At 49.5% G+C, this 23,399-nt stretch overlaps 1 protein-coding gene across 3 annotated transcripts in view; it reads left to right on the plus strand.

Moving 5' to 3' along the window:
* Nucleotides 1-23,399, plus strand: part of LOC139681370 (discoidin domain-containing receptor 2-like) — a 72,857-nt gene that overhangs the window by 41,305 nt on the left and 8,153 nt on the right. For all 3 annotated transcript variants that reach the window (XM_071574720.1, XM_071574721.1, XM_071574719.1), the window contains 10 exons: nt 3,704-3,851; nt 4,041-4,146; nt 7,963-8,149; nt 13,034-13,280; nt 15,345-15,437; nt 15,942-16,099; nt 16,318-16,513; nt 18,840-19,084; nt 21,736-21,857; nt 22,209-22,406. In XM_071574720.1, coding sequence (XP_071430821.1) covers nt 3,704-3,851; nt 4,041-4,146; nt 7,963-8,149; nt 13,034-13,280; nt 15,345-15,437; nt 15,942-16,099; nt 16,318-16,513; nt 18,840-19,084; nt 21,736-21,857; nt 22,209-22,406 — 1,700 coding nt within the window. The remainder of the gene's footprint in view (nt 1-3,703; nt 3,852-4,040; nt 4,147-7,962; nt 8,150-13,033; nt 13,281-15,344; nt 15,438-15,941; nt 16,100-16,317; nt 16,514-18,839; nt 19,085-21,735; nt 21,858-22,208; nt 22,407-23,399) is intronic.

A 23,399-nucleotide genomic window follows, 5' to 3' on the forward strand; every position in this document is an offset into this window, starting at 1 on the left:
CTCTCTCTGCAAAGAATTTTTTCCTGATCTCCAACTTCAATTTCCCCTGGCAGAGCTTGAGCCCATCGTGCCCCCTTGTCCTATTGCTGAGTGCCTGGGAGAAGAGACCAACCCCCACCTGGCCAGAACTTCCCTTCAGGCAGTTCCAGACAGTGCTGAGGTCACCTCTGAGCCTCCTCTTCTCCAGGCTGAACACTCCCAGCTCCCTCAGCCTCTCCCCACAGCACTTGTGCTCCAGTCCCTTCTCCAGCCTTGTTGCTCTTCTCTGGACCCTCACTGCCAAGCAGCAGGTCCTGCCTCAGTTCTCTGTGTGCTTTCACACCTGATCCCCCAAATCACAGCCATTGCCATGATGGAAAACTGTGGCTTTTCATTATCTTTTTGTGCCTGTTCTGAACATCTTGACAATGTCCCTCTACTACCCAGAGGCTTCTAAACTGGAAGCTGCAAAGCAAGTGCCTGCTGTGGGATTGAAAAAGGGAGGGGGTGGCAGGGAATGGAGAGGAGTTTCTGGGTGTCTGACAGTGTTCAGTGCAGGGAGCAATGAGGAGGAAGGAGCTCAGGGAGTAGGAAATGTGCTCAGCACACTGAGGGGCTTCGCTGCTCAGCACAGTTGTCTCGTGCTGCCTCCAGACCTGAGCTCACAGCCTGGTGCTGGCTGAGCTCTGCTCTTCTTCATAAGCCTTTGTTAAACTTCCCCTGGGAAGGAATCCCTGTCTCTCACTGCAGCTCATCTGACTTGTGCCCCTGCCTCAGGCTGGCTTGTGGAGCCTCAGGATCTAAGCCAGACTGGTAAGGTACTGGGAGTGGTGATGTTTGCCTGCACTGGGGGTGCTTTGGAAGTCACAGGAGGGTCTGGAGTGCAGCATTGGGTAACAGCCTCGAGCTGGTTATTGGATTATTTGCTCTCTCAGACCTTTGAGCTGTTTGGCTGTTGCCATTGTCTTGCCCATCCCTCACATTTTGGTGTGTGCTACAAACACTGTTTGCAGGATGGGAGGGGAAGTTTAAACTCACTGGGGTTAACTCTTCTTTGTCAGTACTTTCTTAGGTGAAGTCTGTCTGCATTTTGAATTATACCAGAATTCAGTTGGTTCCACTGTCCACAAGCAGTTAAATGCCCCCTGTCTCCTACCCCAGGCCTGTGCAGAGCAGTTCTTGGGCACTCAGGACTGTGGTAGTGTCAGGTGTGATGATTTAGCACGGTCAGCTTTGGCAGGATCTCCCTCTTATGCCTTCCTAAGGTAATGAGCTGTGTGATGCCATGAATTGAGCCATTTGTTCTGCATCTGTGGAAGTCCACACGTACTCTGTCAGTGTGTGTACCTGTTCCCCATTGCATGAGAACAGTTTTCCTTCCTGGAGAAGATGCTTCTGCTCCTCTGCTCCCCCTGGTCAGGACATACACAGTGGGGTGCAGTTTCTCCCATTTCACCTCCCATGAAAAGTGACTTTCCATAAAACATGTTTTTCATAACGTGTCACCAGTAAATTATGTCCTCCATTAGTAAATCCATATTTCAGAAGTGTTGCTGTCTGGTCAAATAATTTGTTAAAAATGTCCTGTAAAATCATTCAGACTTTGGAATGAGGTGCAGGTGGAGGTGCAGGATCCCAGTGTAATTCTCTGTATGCATTAGGAAGGCCTCTTCCAGTCCTGCAGCTGCTGGATGCCCAAGTCACTTGCCCACCTTGGCATCTCTCTGTCCAAAGGATCACACAAATGGTTTCAGGCAAAAAGCTCAACCCCTTTACCTGCCCAGTGTCACAGCTGGAGCACTTACTCCTCTCCAGGACAGCCACCTCCAGCTTTTATTTGCTCAGTAAAGGCAAAGAGTCAATTTGGTGTGCTCTTTTCTCTCACCCCAGTTGAGGATGGTCCCTTCCATTGGCACTGACGTTGCATGTGCAGTTCTGTGAAGTCCTGGGCCCTCATCAGATTGTGGTGTCAGCCACTGCTCCATTCCTGACACTGGGAGCACTGGAATCAGTAGTGGCCAGGACTGGAAACTGGGGCTGAGTTTGTTCCACACACTTAGTGTTTCACTTGGGGATTTTTAGCCCTGGATAATAACTGTGTGCTCAGGGGAGCAGCAACTCCATGTTGTGGAGATGCTTCACAGGATGCTTCTTTGCTTATCTCAGAAGACAAGCAGGATTGTCAGATCTTCCACTGTGGAGTTCATGCACAGGTGCCTGTTTCTGAGGGGGTGGCTGAAGCTTTCAACTTCTTCTTCTCTCCCTCTGGCACTTTTTGCCTTGACATATCTGCCACCTTGGCAACTCCCTGACAAACACTGACTCTGGAGGACCTCTCCAACTTCTGTGATGAAGGCATGGAATACTCTGCTTGTATGCTGTTTCCTCTGGGTTTTATCTCCTGTCTGCATGGCCTTGTTGGCCAGCACAGGTGACTTCAGGTCTCATGTCATAGGCCACTAGAAGGGGTCAATTGATGTCACTTGGTTCCTGATGACAAGAATCACTCCCTACTCCCTTGGGAGAAGTCATGGGGGTTTCTTCTAGAAAGGGAGATGCTGAGAGGCTGCAGGTTAAAAGCCTGTTGAGTTGATGAGGATGAGGAAGAGAGCTTAGTTTTTGGCTTTCCTTCTCCCTTCTGTGTCCAGTTCCTGAGGCTGTGCACCTCTGCAGTGCTGTCCAGCCCTGTGCAGGAGACTGCCACAGCTGTCCATGCAGTCCAGTAGACCCCCAGTGTGGCTGACTCTTCTTCAGGGAGATACACTTAGTCCTGAGTGGTTTCTTCTCGTGGTACAATAAGGTCTTTCACTTCTCAGTGGTCTCTCCAGCCACACTCACTCTCTGGAGCTCTTCCCTGCTGCCATCAAAAAGAAGTCACCTTTCTGCTTTCTTGTTGACCTCCTTCAACTTCTAAATTGCCTGCACAAAAGAATTGCAATCTGTGGGATCTTTTGGAGTAACCTCAGCCTGATTCATCCTTCCCACCAATACCATCTTTGAGCAGGACCCCTCATGTGTAATGTGGACCTCTGATGTAAAAATTGTTCATAGTTTTGTTTCCATAGATTCAAATAATTTCTAAAAATCTCTTGGGCACTCTGTGTCCACTGCTGGGGGTTTGACACCCTCAGCTGTTTCCACATACTCAGGATAAGGAGTGGACTGTTCCCAGAGCTGTAGTGGCACTGAGGGAAGGGGACAGTGGCACTCCCTGCCCTGTTACACTGCACTGCAGTGGGATGGGGGGAACTGGTGATGCTCAGCACTTCAATGCAAGATCCCTCCTGTGCAGCTGTTTGCACTTTCATTCCCCAGACACTGCAGCACATTTTGTTGGCTTATAGAGAAAGGACATCAGGACCCTCCACCAGGTAACTCAGGATGAGGGCAAGCTCTGTCACCTGTTGGAATGTACATGGAGACTCACTTGAAGGAAGAGGTTACACTGTAGTACATGGAGCTCTCTGCACCTTCACCTCCCACCTGCCTCCTTCCTCTCCCTCAGTGCTGCCTGGTGGGGCCCTGCAGTGGGCAGGGGGTGGAATGGCAGTGCCCTTCACCTCCTAAGCCACATGCCAGGGGAAGGAGGGGAGCAGCAGCTCAGCCTGCATGGATTCCACATGGGGAAGCTCCCCAGTCTCACTCCACAGGGTACAAATACAACCACAGTGCAAATGAGCAGCACAGCAGGGAGAAGTTGCTGGCAAGGATGTCTGTCCTGCAGGTGATCCAAGGGAACATCGACACTTATGACGTGGTGCTGAAGGACCTGCGGCCGCCCATCATCGCCCGCTTCGTGCGCGTCATCCCTGTCACCGAGATGCCCATGACTGTCTGCATGAGGGTGGAGCTCTATGGCTGTGTCTGGTATGGTAAGTGCCCATTTCCATGCCTGTCACTGGGTATGGGCCTTGCACCACACTCAGCTGTGTCCCCACGTCTGCAGAGGGAGTCCCAGGCCCACAGAGCTGCTTCTGTTGGTCCACACCATAAATAAAAGGACCAGAGGTGATGCAAGGCTGCTGTGCTGTGTTTCTGAGGTGTATGGCCTTCTTTTTCAGATGGTTTGGCATCCTACAGCATCCCTGAAGGAGGGACAATAGCAGCTCCTGGCTTCCCCATCGTGTATCTGAATGACTCGACCTACGATGGCTACCATGAACGCAGGTGGGAGATGTGTCCTGTTCTATCTCTGTCACTGTGCAATTCTCTTCTTTCCTGCTCACTCTATCATGAGTGTCTTGTATCCCAGACACTTCTTTGAGACCTCCAGAGCTGCAAGCTTAGACACTTGTTCTTCAGAGCACCAGGGCTTTGTTATTCCAGGCCCTTTGGCACATTGTTGGTTGGTGTTTTAAAGGAGGGATCAGGATGTAGATGTGTCAGATTCATTTCCCTCAGCTGGCAAAGGCTGTTGGCAGGAAAGAAATAATTTTTTTATTATTGGAAGGTGTTGCTTCTCTTTAAGGAGATGAGTGTGTTCCCAAATAACTAAGTGTTCTCTTTGTTCATAGCTTCCATCTCTACAAGTTGTGATGATACAGTCCTGATGTCTGGTTGCTTTAAAGCCCTCATGGCTCTTGGTCTCTAGTTGTGACCACATTCCTTGCCCTGATTTCTCTGCTGGTTCAGGTAGACCCTTAAGCTGTCATTGATACTGCACACCTTAAGTTGCTGCTACTCTTCTGTTGCCCCAGACTGGAGTGGCAGATCTGGCTGGACCCTCTGCCTGTGCAGTCCCAGTGGTGTCCCTGGGGCAGATGAAGGTCCTTCCCCTGCTCATTGCCAGTGTTGCTTCTGCAGTTTGATCCCTGCCCTGCACTTTGTAGCAAACTGCATCTCAAACTGTTGCAGGAGGTCTCCAGGGTAAACTGAGCATCCAGGAAAGTGCACAACACCTGAACTCTAGGCCTGCACTTGGCACCTGTGAGCTTCTGGACAGATTTGAGATACTGTTTTTGAAAACAGAGCTCTGATGGACTTGAAACAACTTGGAAAACTGCATCACTCCCTGTGAGCAGCTCCAGGTCAGCAGAGACACCACTGCCCATGTGGTATGAGAGGATGGTGGCTGATTACTCACTGTAGAGATTTCTTGGGTATGATGCTTTTCCAATTTGGAATCAAAAGCCTAAAGTGTAACTGGAATTAGACAGCTCATTACAAGGTCAGTTCATTTTTCACATCACTGAGATGAGTTAAGTAGGATGGCATGTTCTGAGGTGTCTCTGGTTTACCCAGTGGTCGACTCTCATGGGAGGAGGCATGTTAAGAGTCTTTATCTGAACTGTTAAATAACTGGCTGAACTCAGACATTTAGTGTGACTACTTTCTTTGCTGTAAATACAGATTTGGGTGTGTTTCAATGCCTTGAAACCTCAGACAAACTTGGGCATGGGTAACCTGGGACAGCATGTTCCTGCCAGGGCAGGAGTTGTTAATGAGTGATCTGACAGTGTCTCTTCAGTGACCAGGTATTCACTTAAGGTGTTTTTCTTACATGTCCTGTTTCAGTTGTCATTAACTTTTTGAAGATTTTTACTGTTGCCTAAAATTCTTTATGTTTAAAGGTGATTTTTTTGGGGGGAAGTTTATTTGTAATCTGTCATGCTGGAGGTTAACAGAGCAGGGTGGGAATTACACTCTTCATGCTTGTAGGATATTGTAAAATACCAGATGACAATGTCTTTATATGTTAATATCTGATACTTTCAAGCTGTGCTGATACAGTAGAGCTTGTATATATATAAAAAAAGGTTTTATGTGCAGAAATGAGTAGCTGTTGCATGTAGGACCCTGAGATCAGCTCAGTTGGTTAAAACTTTGGCTGTAATAATGCCAAGGTCATGGGTTCAATCCCCTGTGTGGGCCATTGACTTAAGAGTTGAACTCAGTGATCCTTGTGGGTCCCTTCCAACTCAGAATAGTCTGGGATTCTGTGATTCTGTACCTGTCCAGCAGTGTTTAGGAAGTTGGGTCTGCTGGGCAGTGTCAGTGGGCTGCAGATGTAGGCACAAACCCCAACCTGCTAAGCAAGGAAATTATTTAACCTCTAGTTCATGTGCCCAGCTGGCCTGGAGCAGGATTCTGCCTCTCCCAGCTGTGAATCCTGGTTTGGAGTCCAAAGGCATTGTAGTCTAGTGATGGGGGCTCACCTGGATGGGCTCAGTCCTGCCTGGGTTACAAAGGCTGCCCAGAAACCTGGCCCAGGGATTGAGTTCAGGCACTGGCACAGCTGAGCTTTTGCCCTCTCCCTGCTGCAGGGCAAGGGACATGGTAGGGCTGGCTCCCAGAAGGGTCAGCATTCTGCCATGCTGGCATCTTCCACTCTGGAACAGTGCTGGAAAACTGGATAATAGGAAGTTGAATGAGGCAGGGTCTTGGCAAAGAGTCTGGTCAGCCTTGGAAACAGCCAGTAACACTCTCCTCTTGCACAAGAGAAATGCCAGAAATGATCCCAGTTGGCCCTGGCAGTGACTGGGTGAGCTGTCCATGGTCTCACTACTCCCTTTTCTGTGGCTGCCATCAGAGCTTTCCCCTTGAGTCCCCCAGGACAGGATGGAGCAGTGACCCTCCCATGCACCACATGGGGAACTGCTGCAATTCAGGCTCTCTTTGGAGAACACACAGTGTCATTTTCTGTAGTGTCAGTGTTTGGTCTCAACATGTTCTGTGCTTGTAGCTTGGATTTGTTATCAGTCCTTGATATCAGTGCAAAAACTTCAGGCCTTTCCCAAGCTGGGGAGGGTTTTTAAAGCTCAGCCCAAACAAAGTCAAGGTGATGCTGGATGACAACAGTGAGTGTGTTCTTGTCTAGAGTAAATTACTCTTCCCCTGTGTCACGTGAAAAGGAGAGGGACAGAAATGCAAAGATTTCTAGTCCCACCTGTATTAATATAAAGTTATTTGCTATAAGCATCCTTGGAACAATCAAAGCTTTATGAACCCAACACTGGACCTCTGACCCCTGTTATGAGACCACACTTAACAGCAAGAAACATCACTTTCTCTGTATCAGCTCCCAAAATAACTTTTATTAATACAAGTATGTGACAATGACTACATGGGTTGATTAGTCGATGATGACATTTAAGCTGCAGGATTGTATTTAATTGATGATAAAAAAACCCAAAAGAAACTGGCATAAGACACATTCTACAGGCAACTCCAGCAGTATAACCCCCCCATGACAAACTTAACTAACAGAGGATTACTAACCAGAAACACAACAGCTCAACCCCACTTTTAAACACACTCAGTAACCCAAAGCAAAAGCAACAGGAAGAATAGAGCTGCTTCCCACTAACACATTTGTACCTGGTGAGTTATAGCAAATTATAATTAGTAAGGCACAGGAAAACAGAGAAGAATTGGTTGCTCCCCCCTGCAGTGTCCCATGGGGTGGGGGGAGACAGAATGGCTTGTAGGTTGCCCTCCCAGAGCTGGTGGAGATTTTCTCCCCAGTTTTTGTTCATATCCAATCTCTTTTTGTACCCTTTTTCCTTTAGGTAGGTTGAGTGATAGTAGACAATAATAGTTTTGGGGGTGATGGACAGATGCCTGAGGCCTGGCTCTCCATAGGGTGTGGGGAAAGAAGGGCCATGTCATTTCCATAACACTCCATTCTTCAGTAACCCCATCAACATGACCCTGAGATCAGCTCAGTTGGTTAAAACTTAGTTGTAATAATGCCAAGGTCATGGGTTCAATCCCCTGTGTGGGCCATTGACTTGAGAGCTGGACTCGATGATCCTTGTGGGTCCCTTCCAGCTCAGAATAGTCTGGGATTCTGTGACTTTAACACTTTTGGAAAGCCACTGGGATGTCTTTGTCCTCTGACAACGGCTGTGGGAACGTCCCTCCAGGGGGCTGAGGCATTTCCCTCAACTCATATCAGGGCTATCACACCCTGGCACTGGTTGAGAGCCCTGTGTGCCATCTCAGGGTGTGGTGCCCCTGCTGAGTGTTGGCTCTCCCTGGCAGGCACCTGTACGGGGGGCTGGGGCAGCTCACGGATGGGGTGCTGGGCCTGGATGACTTCACCCAGAGCCACCAGTACCGCGTGTGGCCCGGCTACGACTATGTGGGCTGGAGGAACGAGAGCTTTGGCTCCGGCGCCGTGGAGATGGAGTTCCAGTTCGACCGACCACGCAACTTCACCTCCATGAAGGTAAGAGTCCAGAGAGGAGCTGTGAGGCTGGGGAAGGGGCTGGAGCACAAGTCCTATGGGGAGAGGCTGAGGGAGCTGGGGGTATTTAGCCTGGAGAAGAGGAGGCTCAGAGGTGACCTCAGCACTGTCTGGAACTGCCTGAAGGGAAGTTCTGGCCAGGTGGGGGTTGGTCTCTTCTCTCAGACAACCAACAGTAGGACAAGAGGGCACAGCTTAAGCTCTGCCAGGGGAGGTTTAGGTTGGATATCAGAAAGAAATTCTTTGCAGAGAGAGTGCTCAGGCATTGGAATGGGCTACCCAGAGAGGGGGTGGATTCTCCACCCCTGGAGGTTTTTAAGGTGGGACTGGATGTGGCACTGAGTACCATGGTCTGGTGATCCAAAGTGGGGTTGGATTAAGGGTTGGACTTGATGATCTTGGAAATCTCTTCCAGCCCAACTGATTCTGTGATTCTGTAAGGCAGGATGGGCCCTCTCCTGGAGGGCAGGCCTGGGGGCTGCTGCCACTTTGCCCCTTTTGGTCACAGAATCATGGGATGGTTTGGGTTGGAAGGGACTTTGAAGAGCATCTCGTTCCACCCCTGCCTTGGGCAGGAACACCTTCCACTAGATCAGGTTGCTCCAAGTCCTGTCCAGCCTGGCTGTGGGTCCAAAGCAGGAGGACACAAGGTGCCTGACAGCTGAATCTGAGCAGGAGATGTCCCAAGTTGCAGGTGTAGAAAGCTAAAGCAGGGAAGCACTTGCCTTTCCAGAGCTCAGACTCTCCTTTGAGCACTGGGTTTGAAGGGATCAAAAGCAGACACCTGAAGCAGTGTTTAGGCAGCCAAGATGGATTTAGGATCCAGGCTTGACTGCCTGACCCTTGAGGTACAGGAATGTGGTTGTGCTTCACTTTGACCAAGCACATCTCTCAGTGCCTCAGTCTGTGCTTGTGCTGTTGGAAATTATTTAAACACACAGGAAAAGCACGAGCTGAACTTTGAGTCTGTAGTAAACAGCAGGATCTTTTAAAAAGGATTGGTGGCTTTTCTTGTAGAGATTTCAAATGAAGGAGAACCCACCACATCCTTAAGTAAATTGTTTTGGTGGTTACTTACTCTGGTTTTATTTTGTCTATTTTTAACTTGCAACTGTTGGCTCTTGGCCTGCTTTCCCTGGCAACAATATGAGTGCTGCTTCCCTGAAGTCTGCTTGTACACTGATTAAACCACTCTCTTAATCTTTGCTTTACTAAACTAACTTGGCTGGACTTCTCAGTGCCTTGCTGGTGAGATCCAGGGTCATTTCTGGAGCTATCATCCAGTGCTTTCTGTCTTTGCTGGTATTCTTTTGGAGGTACAGAATCTGGATCTGGATCCAGGCTTTCCATCAAATTGCATAAAAGAATGGGACCAATTTCCTGCTTTTGGACGATTCCTCTTTGTTTATGAATCTTGTGATGATCTTAGTCCTCCAGACCGACAGAGAGGCAGCCAGTGGTCATTAAGACTTTGGTATCATTCTAAAAGTCAGTTCCAAATTACTGGTGTCCAGGATAAAAGTCCAGTGTGGAAAGCACCACTTAGATTTTGTCCCTGAGTTCACTACCCTGTCATGAGTTAGTCCTGAAAGCTTCAGATTATTTTAGGAAACTCCTTCCCCTCCTCTTTATTCAATTTGATGCTTGTGATTCTGCTGTCTCTCCCAGATCATTGAAAAAGGTAGCAAATAATTTTGAGCTAAGTATCCACTGCTGTTTTATAAACACCTGGAGAAGAATTTGTGCCTTAAAATTTGTAAAACTTTCTGGTTGACAATGTTTAATCAAATTACTGTAATACATGAGTCCATACTGTGCTAATTGGAGACAGATGCTGGGAGTGAATCAAAGCCCTCCAAAAGTCTGTTATGTAAACACAGCCATCCTGATCAGCCAAACACATCAGCTCACAAAAACAGCTACTTCATCTTCTTCATCTAGTTTTTCATTACAGAGCTGCTTTGATTAGCATAAATTACTCCTCATTATGGATTCAATGTTGCTGTTGCAGCTTTGCCTTTGTTTTGTACAGGCCAGGTGGTCTGTGAGTGATTTTTGTACCCTCATACCTGGTAGCTTTATCCCAGTCCTCTGAACTTCCCCAGTATCCAAGAAAGTATTAAAAATAAATGTTAGCAAGTATTCCAACTGCATTGCAAATTACTTAGGCTTGAATATTGTGAAATTGGACTTCAGGAGGAGGTGTTTGGAATAGAAAGTGTCTCTGTATCAGTCCAAGTTGTGAACACATCCAGCTCCAGTCCAAATATGGCCCAAACTGTGTATTCCAGGCATCAGCCTTTCCTGCCTTGTTATGGATGACTCTTTCTCCTTACTGAATAATGTTGTCTAAGCTTCATCTGTTCCTAATTATATGCAAATATCCTTCTTTTGTCTTTTTCCTGCTCATCAGGCCTGTTCTCCTCATTACAGCTTCAGTGCCATTCACTGCAGGACCTTGCAGGGGCCAAGCAATTAATGGGGTTCAAAGCTGTGCATGGTTTGGAGACTGTTGTTGTCACTGTGGCAATACACTCAGTCATTAGGAAATAATTCCTAGAGTTCTGGGGAGGGTTGGACCACAGTGGCTGTGAGAATAGAGCAGACTGAGGGATTCTGAAGGCTTTGAATCACCTTATTTCTTCTGGTACCTCATCACTGGCCACAGTGCCAACATACTCTGGTCCAGACCTTCAGCTCTGCGTGGCAGAACTCACTGGTGTGTGTGATAAAAAGGGAGCAGGGTAAGGTTTGCATTGCATAAAAGATGCTTCCAAGCCTTGTCTCTCTTCCCAGAACCTCCTTCCTTGGCGGTGTGGGAGGCCTGGGAGAGAGTGCCAGGTGTTTGGTGCTGATGGCTCTGCAGTGCCACAGCCTGGGAAGATGGAGGTGTCACCTTTTGGTTTGGGTGCAGCTCAGGAACAGGGAGGGAGAAAGTTGTTCCCAGCTCCTGGGAGGGTAAAACATCTCTCAGGGAGGTGTGAAGCCAGCCTGAAAGTTGTTTGTGAACCACTTTGTCTGAAAGCAGATTATGTGGAGCTGTAACTGGGAACTGAGAGAGGACACCTCTGCCCCAGGGAGGTGTTAGTGCCCAGTGGGTGCACTTAAATTCCAGTGTCTTTAGCTAAGCCACCCCTGCAGCAGAGACAGCTGGTGATGAGCCCCCAGGAGAGGCTGGTGGGCACAGCCTTACATCATGGTTCCCTAAAACTCAGATCCTTAGTTGTCTTCAAGGTGCAACCACAGCAGGACAACTGCTGTATGTCATGGGAATTTCCTCTTGAGCTCCTACTGGTTTGTGGGTTTTTTGGAAGAAATTAGCTTAGAGTGCAGGTACTGCAAGTTTTTTAAGTGCCAAAGAAATTTTGGACAATAGACTCTCCATTAGGTAGGTTTATTGGCACAGATCAGTTGTGGTATCTGGTAGCTTGAGCTGACCCATGGACAAAGAAATCCCATGGCAATTAAACCCTTACATTACAATCCAAACCCCAATTCCCAATTCAACAGTCTGGACCAAGAGCAATATTGGGGTTTGGGGTCTTCTCACTCTTCATTGCTTCACTGATTCATTACCAAGTGGTTGCCACATGGTCACCTTCACCCAGACCTCTGAGGTGGGTTTTGGTCAGTTCTGCAGTCCCTGTTGTAACGTGGTTGTTACAGTTCATACACCACAATCTGTCCACTCCAGCTGTGAATTTTTAAATAATATTTAAACTTCAGCTTTGATCTATTCTCTTATTAATGATTGGATTGTTATCTTCAAGTTTTCTACAATCCATCTTTACTGTTATTAATGATCAGGCTAGAGTTCCATCTTTGATTTACACAACAGAACTGTGTAGTCCAGAAAAAGTTCAATCTATGGCCTAACAATTCCAGCTCCTTATGACAAGCAAACTATTCAAGTAATACCAAATTTTCAAAACTGAATCTAGAGTTCAGGTGTGGTTATTCTTTCCCCACTTAGATTATATGTTCAAGAACAATTGATCTGTGAAGCTTCAGATTAGTTCAGAGTTTGTTTGATTGATTTTTTAAAAACCTGCCAATCTTTGACCCTTAATGGAGCTTTTGCAGGTAAAGTTTAGAGCTGTTTCAGAGTAACTTTTTGCACAGATGTTCTCATTGCACACTGAGCTGCACTGGCACAAGCCATTCGTTCTGCATTGATGCTGTGAATGACCCTTCCCCCCAAAAAAGGACTTTGAGCCACGTTAGTGCAGGGTAAGATAAAAAGTAAAGGTCCTTTAATAACACAGGGCCTACAGCCCACAGGAATACAGGATGACATGCATGTGTCTTAGTTCTTGTTTCCATGGCTTTTAGAATAAGATCCCTCCAATCATTGCTTTACACATTTCTCAGTTCAGCCCCAGTCCCACCCGTGGTCCAACCCCCTGGAATTGGGTCTGGGGTCGTCAGGACCCTCTGTCTTCATCAGCTCCTCTTCCTCAGGCACACAAAGGTCTCTTGGAGTTCATCCAGTTCTGGCTTTTGGGTCACTCTGACCTGTGTTTATGTTTCATTCTGTGGGCCTTCTGATATCCTTCAGCTCTACCTTGGAAAGGAGTCTAAACAAGATTAATTAACTAAAGGAATTTGAGCTCCCTGTTCTGGGACAGGGGTAGTGATAGAAAGGCATTAAACTTAAACTGTTAGAAATATTAACCCTCTAAAAATCTACAACTACTGTGTTCCTAAAATCTAGAAAATGTGAAAATCAGAACAAAAACCCTTTCAGCATCAGCATCCATACAGGGAGATACTGGGCATGGAAAATTTTGGTGAATGGAAATTCCTTGAGGCTTGTTTTAGGCGTTGGCACATCTCTGGTTGATGGATCTGTTCTCCTCTTCCAAGGTGCATTGTAACAACATGTTTTCCAAGGGGGTGAAGATTTTCCAGAGGGTGGAGTGTCAGTTCAAACCACGCCTGATTGCAGACTGGGAGCCTGAGCCCGTGGGGGTGGCCACGGTGCTGGATGACAAGAACCCCAGTGCCAGGTTTGTGACTGTGCCCCTGAACCAGCGCGTGGGCAAGGCCATCCTGTGCCGCTTCTACTTCGCCGACACCTGGATGATGATGAGCGAGATCTCCTTCCAGTCAGGTGGGCATTCCTCTGGCCAGGCACTTGTGGGAAAGCTCAGAGAGCAAAAGAAGTGTGGGAGGGCAGGGCATGTGGGGTGCTGTGCTGGTTTAAAGAGAAACCAGCAGGAGAAATGAACCCAACACAAAAGAGATTATAAGTCAGAGTTACAATTTAATAACAATATTCCAATAAATGCAATGACACAAAGAGAAATTGGGTTTAACCCCCAAGCCCAGCAGTGTAACCCACCCCCTGGGGCACAAACACAGGGGGCTTTGGTGGCCCCTGTGCTGAGCCCCACATGGTTCCCCCGAGTGCAAAGGAAAAGGAAGGGACAAACCTGTTGGTGCAGATGATGGCACAGTCTGGTGGAGAGTGGGGGGCTCCTCCTGTCCAGGGGCTGCTCCTCCTCTGGATCCCAGGAGTGGTTCCCCAAGTCCCCAAACCCCCAGATTGTCTCCCCTGAGGTTTGGGTGGGAGCCCCCAGTGCCTCTCCCAGGGCAGGGAATTCCACACTGGGGGATCTGACTGTGGGAGTCAGGGGGGATTTTGGAATGGTTGGTGGCCCCTGAGCAGAGCTGAGCCCTCAGGTGGGTGTGGAGGTGCCAAGGAGTCCCTGGAGGGGAGTTGTCCCAGCTCCTCTGCCAGGCTTCTTTCCCAGCCAGCTCCCAGCCTGAGGGCTCAGCTGTGCCCTGGGCAGCTGCTGCCAATGGGCCATTGGGAACAGTTGCTGGGCAATGGCCCAGAGGGTTTAGAATGCCCAGCTTTGGGCACACCCACACAGGGACAAACTGGTCCCACCTGCTCAACTGGGACAGGTTCACAGGAGGGAAAGCACTGTGGGGTTACACAGTGGGAGGGAGGAGGTGGCACAAGCACTGGAAGGGCAGTGCAGGGGTCAGAAAAGTCCAGTCTGCCGTGGATGCTCTTCAGGCTGATGCTGATTCACATGTGCAGAAACATGACCAAGGCAACCAAAAATTAGGCAATAGAGCAGCGCTTTTGAGACAGTTCATAGAGTCATAGAATATCCTGAGTTGGGAGGGACCCACCAGGACCATCCAGTCCCACTCCTGGCCCTGCACAGACATCCAACAATCTCACCTTGTCCCTCAGAGCATCATCCAAACCCTCCTGGAGCTCTGGCAGCCTTGGGGCCGTGCCCACTGCCCTGGGGAGCCTGGTCAGTGCCCACCACCCTCTGGGGGAAGAGCCTTTCCCTGAGATCCAACCTGACCCTGCCCTGACACAGCTCCAGCCATTCCCTGGGTGCTGTCCCTGCCCTGGCACAGCTCCAGCCATTCCCTGTGCCCTGTCCCTGCCCTGGCACAGCTCCAGCCATTCCCTGGGTGCTGTCCATGCCCTGGCACAGCTCCAGCCATTCCCTGCGTCCTGTCACTGGGCATGAGAGTGAAGAGATCTGTACTTGCCCTTCTGTTTCCCCAGTTGCCTGCTGGTTGTGAGGTTGAGTTTTACTTCTCTTTACCAAATATTTTGCATTTAATAATGTAAGTATATCTACAGATGATGTTCAAGTTAGCAGATTATTAAAAGTGAGAGGCTGACATATTTTTTTTCCAAGTAAATATGACACAGAAGTCAGTGCCATGAGCTGCTTTAAAAGGTTCTGGAAGGAAAAGATCAAGGGTCCTGGAGAAAACCACCAGCACTGATGGTGAAATGATCTGACTGTTGCTTTCTTGACTCAGCTGTAGTGAGAGGACATTCCTGAGGAGGGAATGCTCTGGGTGCTGCTTGTTGCTGGCCTTGGTGTCAGCAGCCCCTCCTGGCTACCCTGTCACATGTAGGATTAGTCAGGGTGTTGATCCAGCCTGGGATGGGGATTCTTAGGTTGTGCTAAAATGGAAAAAAGGCTCTTTTTCCAGTCCTTTTTCCAGTCCCCTGGGTCTGGCTGTGCCCAGGGAAGGCCCTGCACACACTGCTGTGCCCAGAGAAGTGCTTGGGAATCTCTGCTCATGCTGTGCCTGGCCTGCCTGGGCCTCAACCCAGCTGGGCTTGCAGGTTCTGCTGGCAGGAGCAGAGAGGTTTTGTTGCACTGACACGTTCCCTTCCCTTCCACAGACATGGAGAGTGTGAATCCCAACTTTGTGACGGCAGCAACGAGCACGACGGATCTTCTGGAGACGGAGTACAACGTTACTGAGGGGGCCTGGGGTGAGGACTTGTGTCCCTCAGCCATGCCAGGGGCTCAGTGACATCCTAGTTAGTGTGGTGTCTCCCTCCATTTCTGGAGATCTGGGAATGGCGTGGTTATTACCCTCCTAACAGGGCCTCTAAACAGCATCTGAAACAGCATCTCAAAGTTCTCTGGGCCTCAGCTGTTTGCTCTTCCCTCAGCTGGCTGGGGCTGCCTTGGAGTGTGGACTGAAGGCACATGTGGAGCCAGTGAAGCTCTGAACAGTGTCTGCTCTAGTATGGATCCATTTCAGGGCCTGTTCTGCTAAGAACAGTCTTTGATTGCCAAGTTCTCTGCACAGTTTTTAGCTGTGAGCCTCCTAACCCAGAATTCCTGATAGAGCAGAATGTGAACACAGCTGCTGGTAATGCTCAAGGAGCTGCCCAGGATCTTTTCTGTACCAGACTGCAGGAGGTTGGCCAGCACAGATGACCCACCAGTGCTTTAACTCCAGATTCTTCTCTGTACCTCTGTGATTGCAGGAACCACATCTTCTGTAACCAGCACATGGATAGGAGAGAAGGCAGATGACTCCAATACCTCCATCCTCGTGGGCTGCCTTGTGGCTATTATTCTGCTGCTCCTGATGATTATAATCATCATTCTTTGGAAGCAATATGTTCAGAAAAGGCTGGAAAAGGTAATACAATGGGGCTACTTTGCAGACACAAGTTCAGTACTAATCACTAACCCTGCTGAGCTCAGAATGGTGGCAAGCACAAGGTTTCTGCAGCTCCATAGGGCAGCTAAAGCTGTTCTCACAGCAGGGGGGGATGCCAGCCCTATCCAAGATGTTACTGGAAGTTGCTGTGCTTGCAGCCAACACATGACTTCAGTGTCTCTGCCTCCCTCCTGCAGGCCCCACGGAGGATCCTGGAGGAGGATGCCACTGTTCGCCTCTCCTTCTACAGCTACACCATTGCCAACAACCAGACCCAGATCCACCAGTCAAATCCCACCTATGAACGTGCTTTCCCACTGGATTTGGAATATCACCAACCAGCTACACTACTCCAAAAGCTTCCAGAGCTCTCCCAAAGTGCAGAGGATTCAGGTATGATCATTAGTCTCTAGAAGTTACCTGTTTATGCTTTTATTATTTCTGTCAGATTGTCAAATTTGCCACTTCTCAGTGTCTTTAGTTCTCATTTCTGACTCCTGTGCAGTACAATACTTAACCCTGGGACCTCAGGCAGTATTCTGGAACTCTGGAAGTTTTTGGCATGTAACTGTGACAGCTGAAGCAGCAGTCCCACTAGAGGGTGGTGGCCTTTTATTGTTTTATTTGAAGACTGTTTATACATCACCCAGGTCATCTTTTAGCAGCTGGTTTGGGCAGTCTCAGCAATCACAGATGATTTATCTCATGGCAGTGGAGTGGCTGCCTGCAGCATTCTTGGGAAAAGACCTTTAGCACCTTTTTCTTAGAAAAAGCAGAGGGAAATGCAGCAGGGAATTGCCAGTGGTGTCCTGGCTTCCAGTCCCTGGAGAGCTTTTGGACCCACACAGAAAGGAACATTCCAGCAGTGTTTTATACTCAGCAATGGCAGTGCTGAGCAGTGAATGGAAGGGCAGTTCCATTCTTGCATTCCTCAAACACAAGTTGCTAAGATCCAGCATTGAACTACAGAGGGAGACTGGTTGGATTGAGCCAGGCAGTGAATTTGAAGCAGGACAAAGAATCACTGTAATATTGGCCATCCAGAGAGTTAATTCTGAAGCATAATCCCATGTATTTATGTGAAAAAATTGTCAGAGAGAGCAGGGTCTGCTAGCAGAGGACATGGGAAATGAAAGCCTCCATCAGTTCTTGCTGCAGAAGGGAATCCAGAGCAGGTCTGACATTGCAAACAACATCCCTGTGACAGGTAATAGGAACAGATTGTGTTTAGGATGAGTCACAAACACAAAACCACTTCAGACTCATGTCTCTGTCTGGACAAGAATTTAGCTCTCATGATGGACTAGAGCAGGCTGTGTTAGACAGGAATTTGCTGGTGGGTATTCCAGTGTCAGCAGAAGTGTGGCTTGTTCTGGCTGAAGCCCTGGTTCAGCCAAGGCAGTGTGGGTGTCCCCCAGCACAAGGTGTCAGGTGTGGAGCTGGGCTGAATTCCCAGAGGAGCTGAGAGGATCCAGTGTGGGATTGGGAGCAGGGGCAGCTGGAGAGGAGCTGTGAGGATCCAGTGTGGGATTGGGAGCAGGGGCAGCTGGAGAGGAGCTGTGAGGATCCAGTGTGGGACTGGGAGCAGGGGCAGCTGGAGAGGAGCTGTGAGGATCCAGTGTGGGACTGGGAGCAGTGGCAGCTGGAGAGGAGCTGTGAGGATCCAGTGTGGGATTGGGAGCAGTGGCAGCTGGAGAGGAGCTGTGAGGATCCAGTGTGGGATTGGGAGCAGTGGCAGCTGGAGAGGAGCTGTGAGGATCCAGTGTGGGATTGGGAGCAGGGGCAGCTGAGGAGGAGCTGTGAGGATCCAGTGTGGGATTGGGAGCAGGGGCAGCTGGAGAGGAGCTGTGAGGATCCAGTGTGGGATTGGGAGCAGGGGCAGCTGGAGAGGAGCTGTGAGGATCCAGTGTGGGATTGGGAGCAGGGGCAGCTGGAGAGGAGCTGTGAGGATCCAGTGTGGGATTGGGAGCAGGGGCAGCTGGAGAGGAGCTGTGAGAATCCAGTGTGGGATTGGGAGCAGGGGCAGATGGAGAGGAGCTGTGAGGATCCAGTGTGGGATTGGGAGCAGGGGCAGGGGCAGGTGGAGAGGAGCTGTGAGGATCCAGTGTGGGATTGGGAGCAGTGGCAGCTGGAGAGGAGCTGAGAGGATCCAGTGTGGGATTGGGAGCAGTGGCAGCTGGAGAGGAGCTGAGAGGATCCAGTGTGGGATTGGGAGCAGGAGCAGGGGCAGGTGGAGAGGAGCTGTGAGGATCCAGTGTGGGATTGGGAGCAGGGGCAGGGGCAGCTGGAGAGGAGCTGTGAGGATCTAGTGTGGGATTGGGAGCAGTGGCAGCTGGAGAGGAGCTGAGAGGATCCAGTGTGGGATTGGGAGCAGTGGCAGCTGGAGAGGAGCTGTGAGGATCCAGTGTGGGATTGGGAGCAGTGGCAGCTGGAGAGGAGCTGTGAGGATCCAGTGTGGGATTGGGAGCAGGGGCAGCTGGAGAGGAGCTGTGAGGATCCAGTGTGGGATTGGGAGCAGGGGCAGGTGGAGAGGAGCTGTGAGGATCCAGTGTGGGATTGGGAGCAGGGGCAGCTGGAGAGGAGCTGAGAGGATCCAGTGTGGGATTGGGAGCAGGGGCAGCTGGAGAGGAGCTGTGAGGATCCAGTGTGGGATTGGGAGCAGTTAGGCTGTGCTGGCTCCAAGGGAATCTCACTCCAGCTGTGTTTGGTTTACCCTCAGTGTGCAGTGGGGACTATGCTGAGCCCGACCTGACCAAGTCCACCCCTCACCAAGGCTTCCAGAACAACGTCCCCCACTATGCTGAGACCGACATCGTGCACCTGCAGGGGGTGACGGGCAACAACATGTACGCGGTGCCCGCGCTCACCGTGGACTCCCTCACCAAGAAGGACATCTCCGTGGGCGAGTTCCCGCGCCAGCAGCTGCGCCTCAAGGAGAAGCTGGGAGAGGGACAGTTTGGAGAGGTACAGCCATGCCCTTCCCCTTTCCACCAGCAGAAGGGAGGTGCCTGGCAGAGCTGAGCCTTCCTGGTGGGGCTGAGGGTTCTGCATTCACTGTGAGGGTGGTGGGGCACTGGCACAGGTTGCCCATGGAGGTTGTGGATGCCCCAAACCTGGCAGTGTTCAACACCAGGCTGGATAAGGCTTGGAGCAACCTGGAATAGTGGGAGGTGTCCCTGCCCATGATGACTGGAGGATAGTTAAGGTTCATTCCAACACTTTAACATTCTGTGAATCTGTGATTTTAGTTGATGTGTGTGTTTGCCCTTGTGGAAAGCTGACAGCCCTTAGGCTGGGCCACAGGGCCCTGTGCTGCAGCTGTGAGGCTCTGCTTGCTACCACAGGAGTCTTTCTTAACAGATGAACTTTGCAAACTTTTCTTGTTTGCTTTTTATATCCCTACTAATGAATGACCCTATAGAAAAGGCCTGGAGGTGGGAATTTAGTTTCATGTCTTCCATGGACATCCCCAAGGTGATGGTTGTCACAGGCATGTGAGTTTGAAAACCCTCTGGAGTCCAGCTAAGATTGATCCTAGCTATGTAAAACCAGCTTTCCCACTCACACACAGAGGTTCTGGGAGTGCTCTGCCCACTGACCCAGACAAAGGCAGGCATTTCCCAAGCACTGTGGTGCCCTCATTCTCCACCATTGTTGCTGCTCAAGCCCCAGTTTGTCAGCAGCCTCAGGCAGCTTGATGCACACATGTGTCATCTGCCAAGCTTTCCCTTTGCTCCTTGGGCTCCTTTCAAGCTGGGAATGTTGTCACCCTGCCTCTTCTCTCCCTGCTTTATTTCCACACCATCCCTAGCTCCATCCTGAGCAGATCTTCCCCTCTCCTGCTATCACTCTTCCACTGTCTTTTCTTTTTTTCCTTTCCAGCTTTGGTTCACTCACAGCCTTAAATTATACCTGTCAACCACATTTTGGCAAGTACAGCCCTTTACTGGCTGCTTCCTCCTCAGTGTGTGCCCATCTTTATTAGTTCCTCCATTCTGACACCACACTTTTCCTATCCCAGCCCCTTCCCTGTCCCCTCACTTTTTCCTGCCTCACTCTGTGTGCTGGGAAGGTGCTGACATCCTCAGCCTCTTCACCTGGTTGTCAGTACAGCTCCTTCTGCTGTTCCTGCCCTGTCCTGGGCTGTGCTCCAAAAGTGAGACAAGAGAGGGTTATTTTCTCCTTGTTTGCTTCTGGTTTCTCCTTTCCTCTCATCCCTGTCCTTCTGATAACTGTAAGAACTCCTTTGTGTTGTTGGGAGATGGCTCTCCCATCTCCATTTCCCCTGGGGATGATTCAGAGCCTGTTCCTCTGCTCACATCACAGGCTCTTTCCCTCACCTTTGCACCTGTGCTGCACCACATTCTCTCACCTCCTTAGTCTTTACCAAACTACTCATCATGTGCTTTGCTGCCCTGCTCTGGCTCAGTGTCCTGTCTTGCTTCTAGAAACATGGCTCATTGCTCCTTTCATCTCTCCTCTCAAAGCTTCCTTCCTTTTCAGACTTTTTTCCCTCCCTGCTCCTCTCCATGCCCTCTCTGCACTCAGTGACACACCACCTGCACTTGGAATACCTGTGGCTCTGTTCACTGCTCCAGCTCTCCTGGCTCTGCTTTCACCACAGCAGATTGATCTCTGTGGAACTGCAGCAGCATCTTTGTACTTTTATTCCTGTTCTGTGTGTTTGTCCCAGTTTCTGTGCAGTCTCATTTTGCTCCTCATCATGTTTGTCACATAAGTTCTTGCTGCTTTCTTTATACAAAATTCATCGTGCTCCCATTCCATTCCCCTCAGTGCTGCAGGTCTGACTGACACATCCAGTCTGCTCCCCTCCTCCTGCCTTGTTCCATCCACACACTCGGGTCTGTCTGTTCCCCTCCTCCTTCCTTGTTCCATCCACACACTCAGGTCTGTCTGTTCCCCTCCTCCTTCCTTGTTCCATCCACACACTCAGGTCTGTCTGCTCTCCCCCCCTGGATACACATTCTGGGAACTTCTTAAGGAAGTGTCTTGTCACCCCTTCCTGTACAACCCTGGCAGTAATTTCATCTTTATTTGTTATTTTATCAGAAGTAATTTGGAATTCTGTGTGGTCATCAGAGTATTCATTAGTGGGTATATGCACAGGTGAGGTGTTCACTTCACAGCCACACACATTTTTCTCCTATTTTTTTTCCTTTGGAATTAAAGGACTGGATAAGTGGCTGTAGTTCCTGAATGCTCCCCAGTTAAGTCTGAGCAGTGGCTCAGGTCACACTGCAGGACAGTTCAGCACCCCCAGTCTGTGCTGGGTGAACTGAGCCAGTCTGAGATTGTGCAAAATGTCACAGATTCTGTGCAGAATTCTCATAAAGAAACACACAAGCTCAGTGTGTTGGGGACACATCTGGCTGCGAGCCCTGTGCCCTCCTGTATTGTGTGTCCTACAGTGTATGAACATATGTTGTGCAGGATCTAGGGCCAGCCCATGGGTTATTTCTGATCACAACTGTCACCCTTTTTGGACCATTTGTCATTCTACCAGCAGTGACCAAACCACTGAGCTCACTGTGATGTTTTGCTCTGGTTTTCTGCCTCTTCATGCTCTTACAGCTGCTCTGCCTTCTGCCCTGCAGGTGCACCTTTGTGAAGCTGATGGCCTGCTGGAATTCCTCGGAGTCTCATCCTCAGAATTCACTCACCAGCCAGTTCTTGTGGCAGTGAAAATGCTGAGATCAGATGTCAACAAAACAGCCAGGTAAGTGCACCTGCAATGCCAACCAGCTGGGGAGGAAAGCAAATACTGTCCAAGCAGCAGCTTCTCACAGGTTACCTGGGGACTTGTGTAAGAGTGTCATGTGTCTCTGTTCCATGTGTTCATGGAAGGAACAGGACACAGCAGGGAGTGGGGATAGGGATAGATGTAAAGTCAGACTGAAATGCTGTATTGATCATGTTCCTTTGGAAAGGGGTCAGTGTTGAACACAAGCACAACAACCTTTGGCACTTGCTGTGTGCAGAAGTGACTTTGAACTGAGGTTTTCTGACATGCCACTTTCCTGAGCCAAAGGAATAGTGTAGGATTCAACCACGTTTCCTGTTTTCCAAGGAATGACTTCCTGAAGGAGATCAAGATCATGTCGCGGCTGAAGAACCCCAACATCATCCGGCTGCTGGGGGTGTGTGTGCGGGACGACCCCCTGTGCATGATCACAGAGTACATGGAGAACGGGGACCTCAACCAGTTCCTGTCTCAGAGGGAGATCTACAGCAAGTTTGCCATTTCCAACAACATTCCCTGTGTCAGGTGAGAGGAGCTGCCTGCTTGGGGCTAAAGAACAACACAAGAAAGAGCTGCCAGTGTCATCTGCTGTGCCTTCCAGGCAGTGACCTTCCTCCAGCCCAAGCACTGCCATGGCACATGGACACCAGTCCTGCCTTCTGTGGGAGGTTGTTCTTGAGGCCTCTGGAGATCTGTGTCTCCCTAAAGTGTCCCTGACTGTGTGCTATTCTGGTCATCTTGATGTGTTGTTTATTGATGTGACCATCTGTTTATGTTAGAGGGTTTGCAGCAAATATTTCATTAATATGAGGAGCCAGTAGCATTACAGCAAGAATTTTGGGATGAAAATCAAGAATGCCTCTTAGGCTTTTAAGAAGGTTCATATGTTCTCTGGATGTCTAAAAAATATTGCTGAGTGTAGAGCTTCACTACAGAAAAGATTTCATCAGCCCACAGAAGGAGAATTTTGGCAAAGGAGGAGAATATTTGGCAAAGAAAGGCATTTTTTTTCAGTGGTGGCACTTGTCTCCCTCCTCAGTGCAAGGATTAAATCTGACATGAAAGCATCTCTGCTACTGCAGAAATCCTTTCCTCAGAGGAGAGCTGTGTGCAGGACTAACGTGTTCTGCCTGGTAAAAAACCCTGCACTGATCAGGAGTTGTGGCACTGCTGAGCCTTTGGCATGTTCCTCCCCAAAGGATTAGGTGGATTTGTGTCCAATTCTGCTGTGCTGGACAGGACATGGCTGGGTCTTCACGTCCTGGCAGCACCAGCGTTGCTGCCAGTTCCAGTCAGGGGTCCTGGTAACCTGGCATCCTGCAGTCAGAACACACCAGGATCTGCAGGATGAGAAGATTTGCATCTGACTAGATAAATTCTGCCTCTCTCCAGTCTCCTGCCCTTCCTGCACATCAGAAACATCATTCACCTTTAGACTTGTGGCTTTTTTCCCCTGGCCAAAGCCTCAAAATGTTCTTTCTTCTTTATCTCTTCTTCACTTCTTATCTGGCTTCAGCT

This window comes from Pithys albifrons, chromosome 20, assembly GCF_047495875.1.
Source record: "Pithys albifrons albifrons isolate INPA30051 chromosome 20, PitAlb_v1, whole genome shotgun sequence".
NCBI classification, from domain to species: Eukaryota; Metazoa; Chordata; class Aves; order Passeriformes; family Thamnophilidae; genus Pithys; species Pithys albifrons.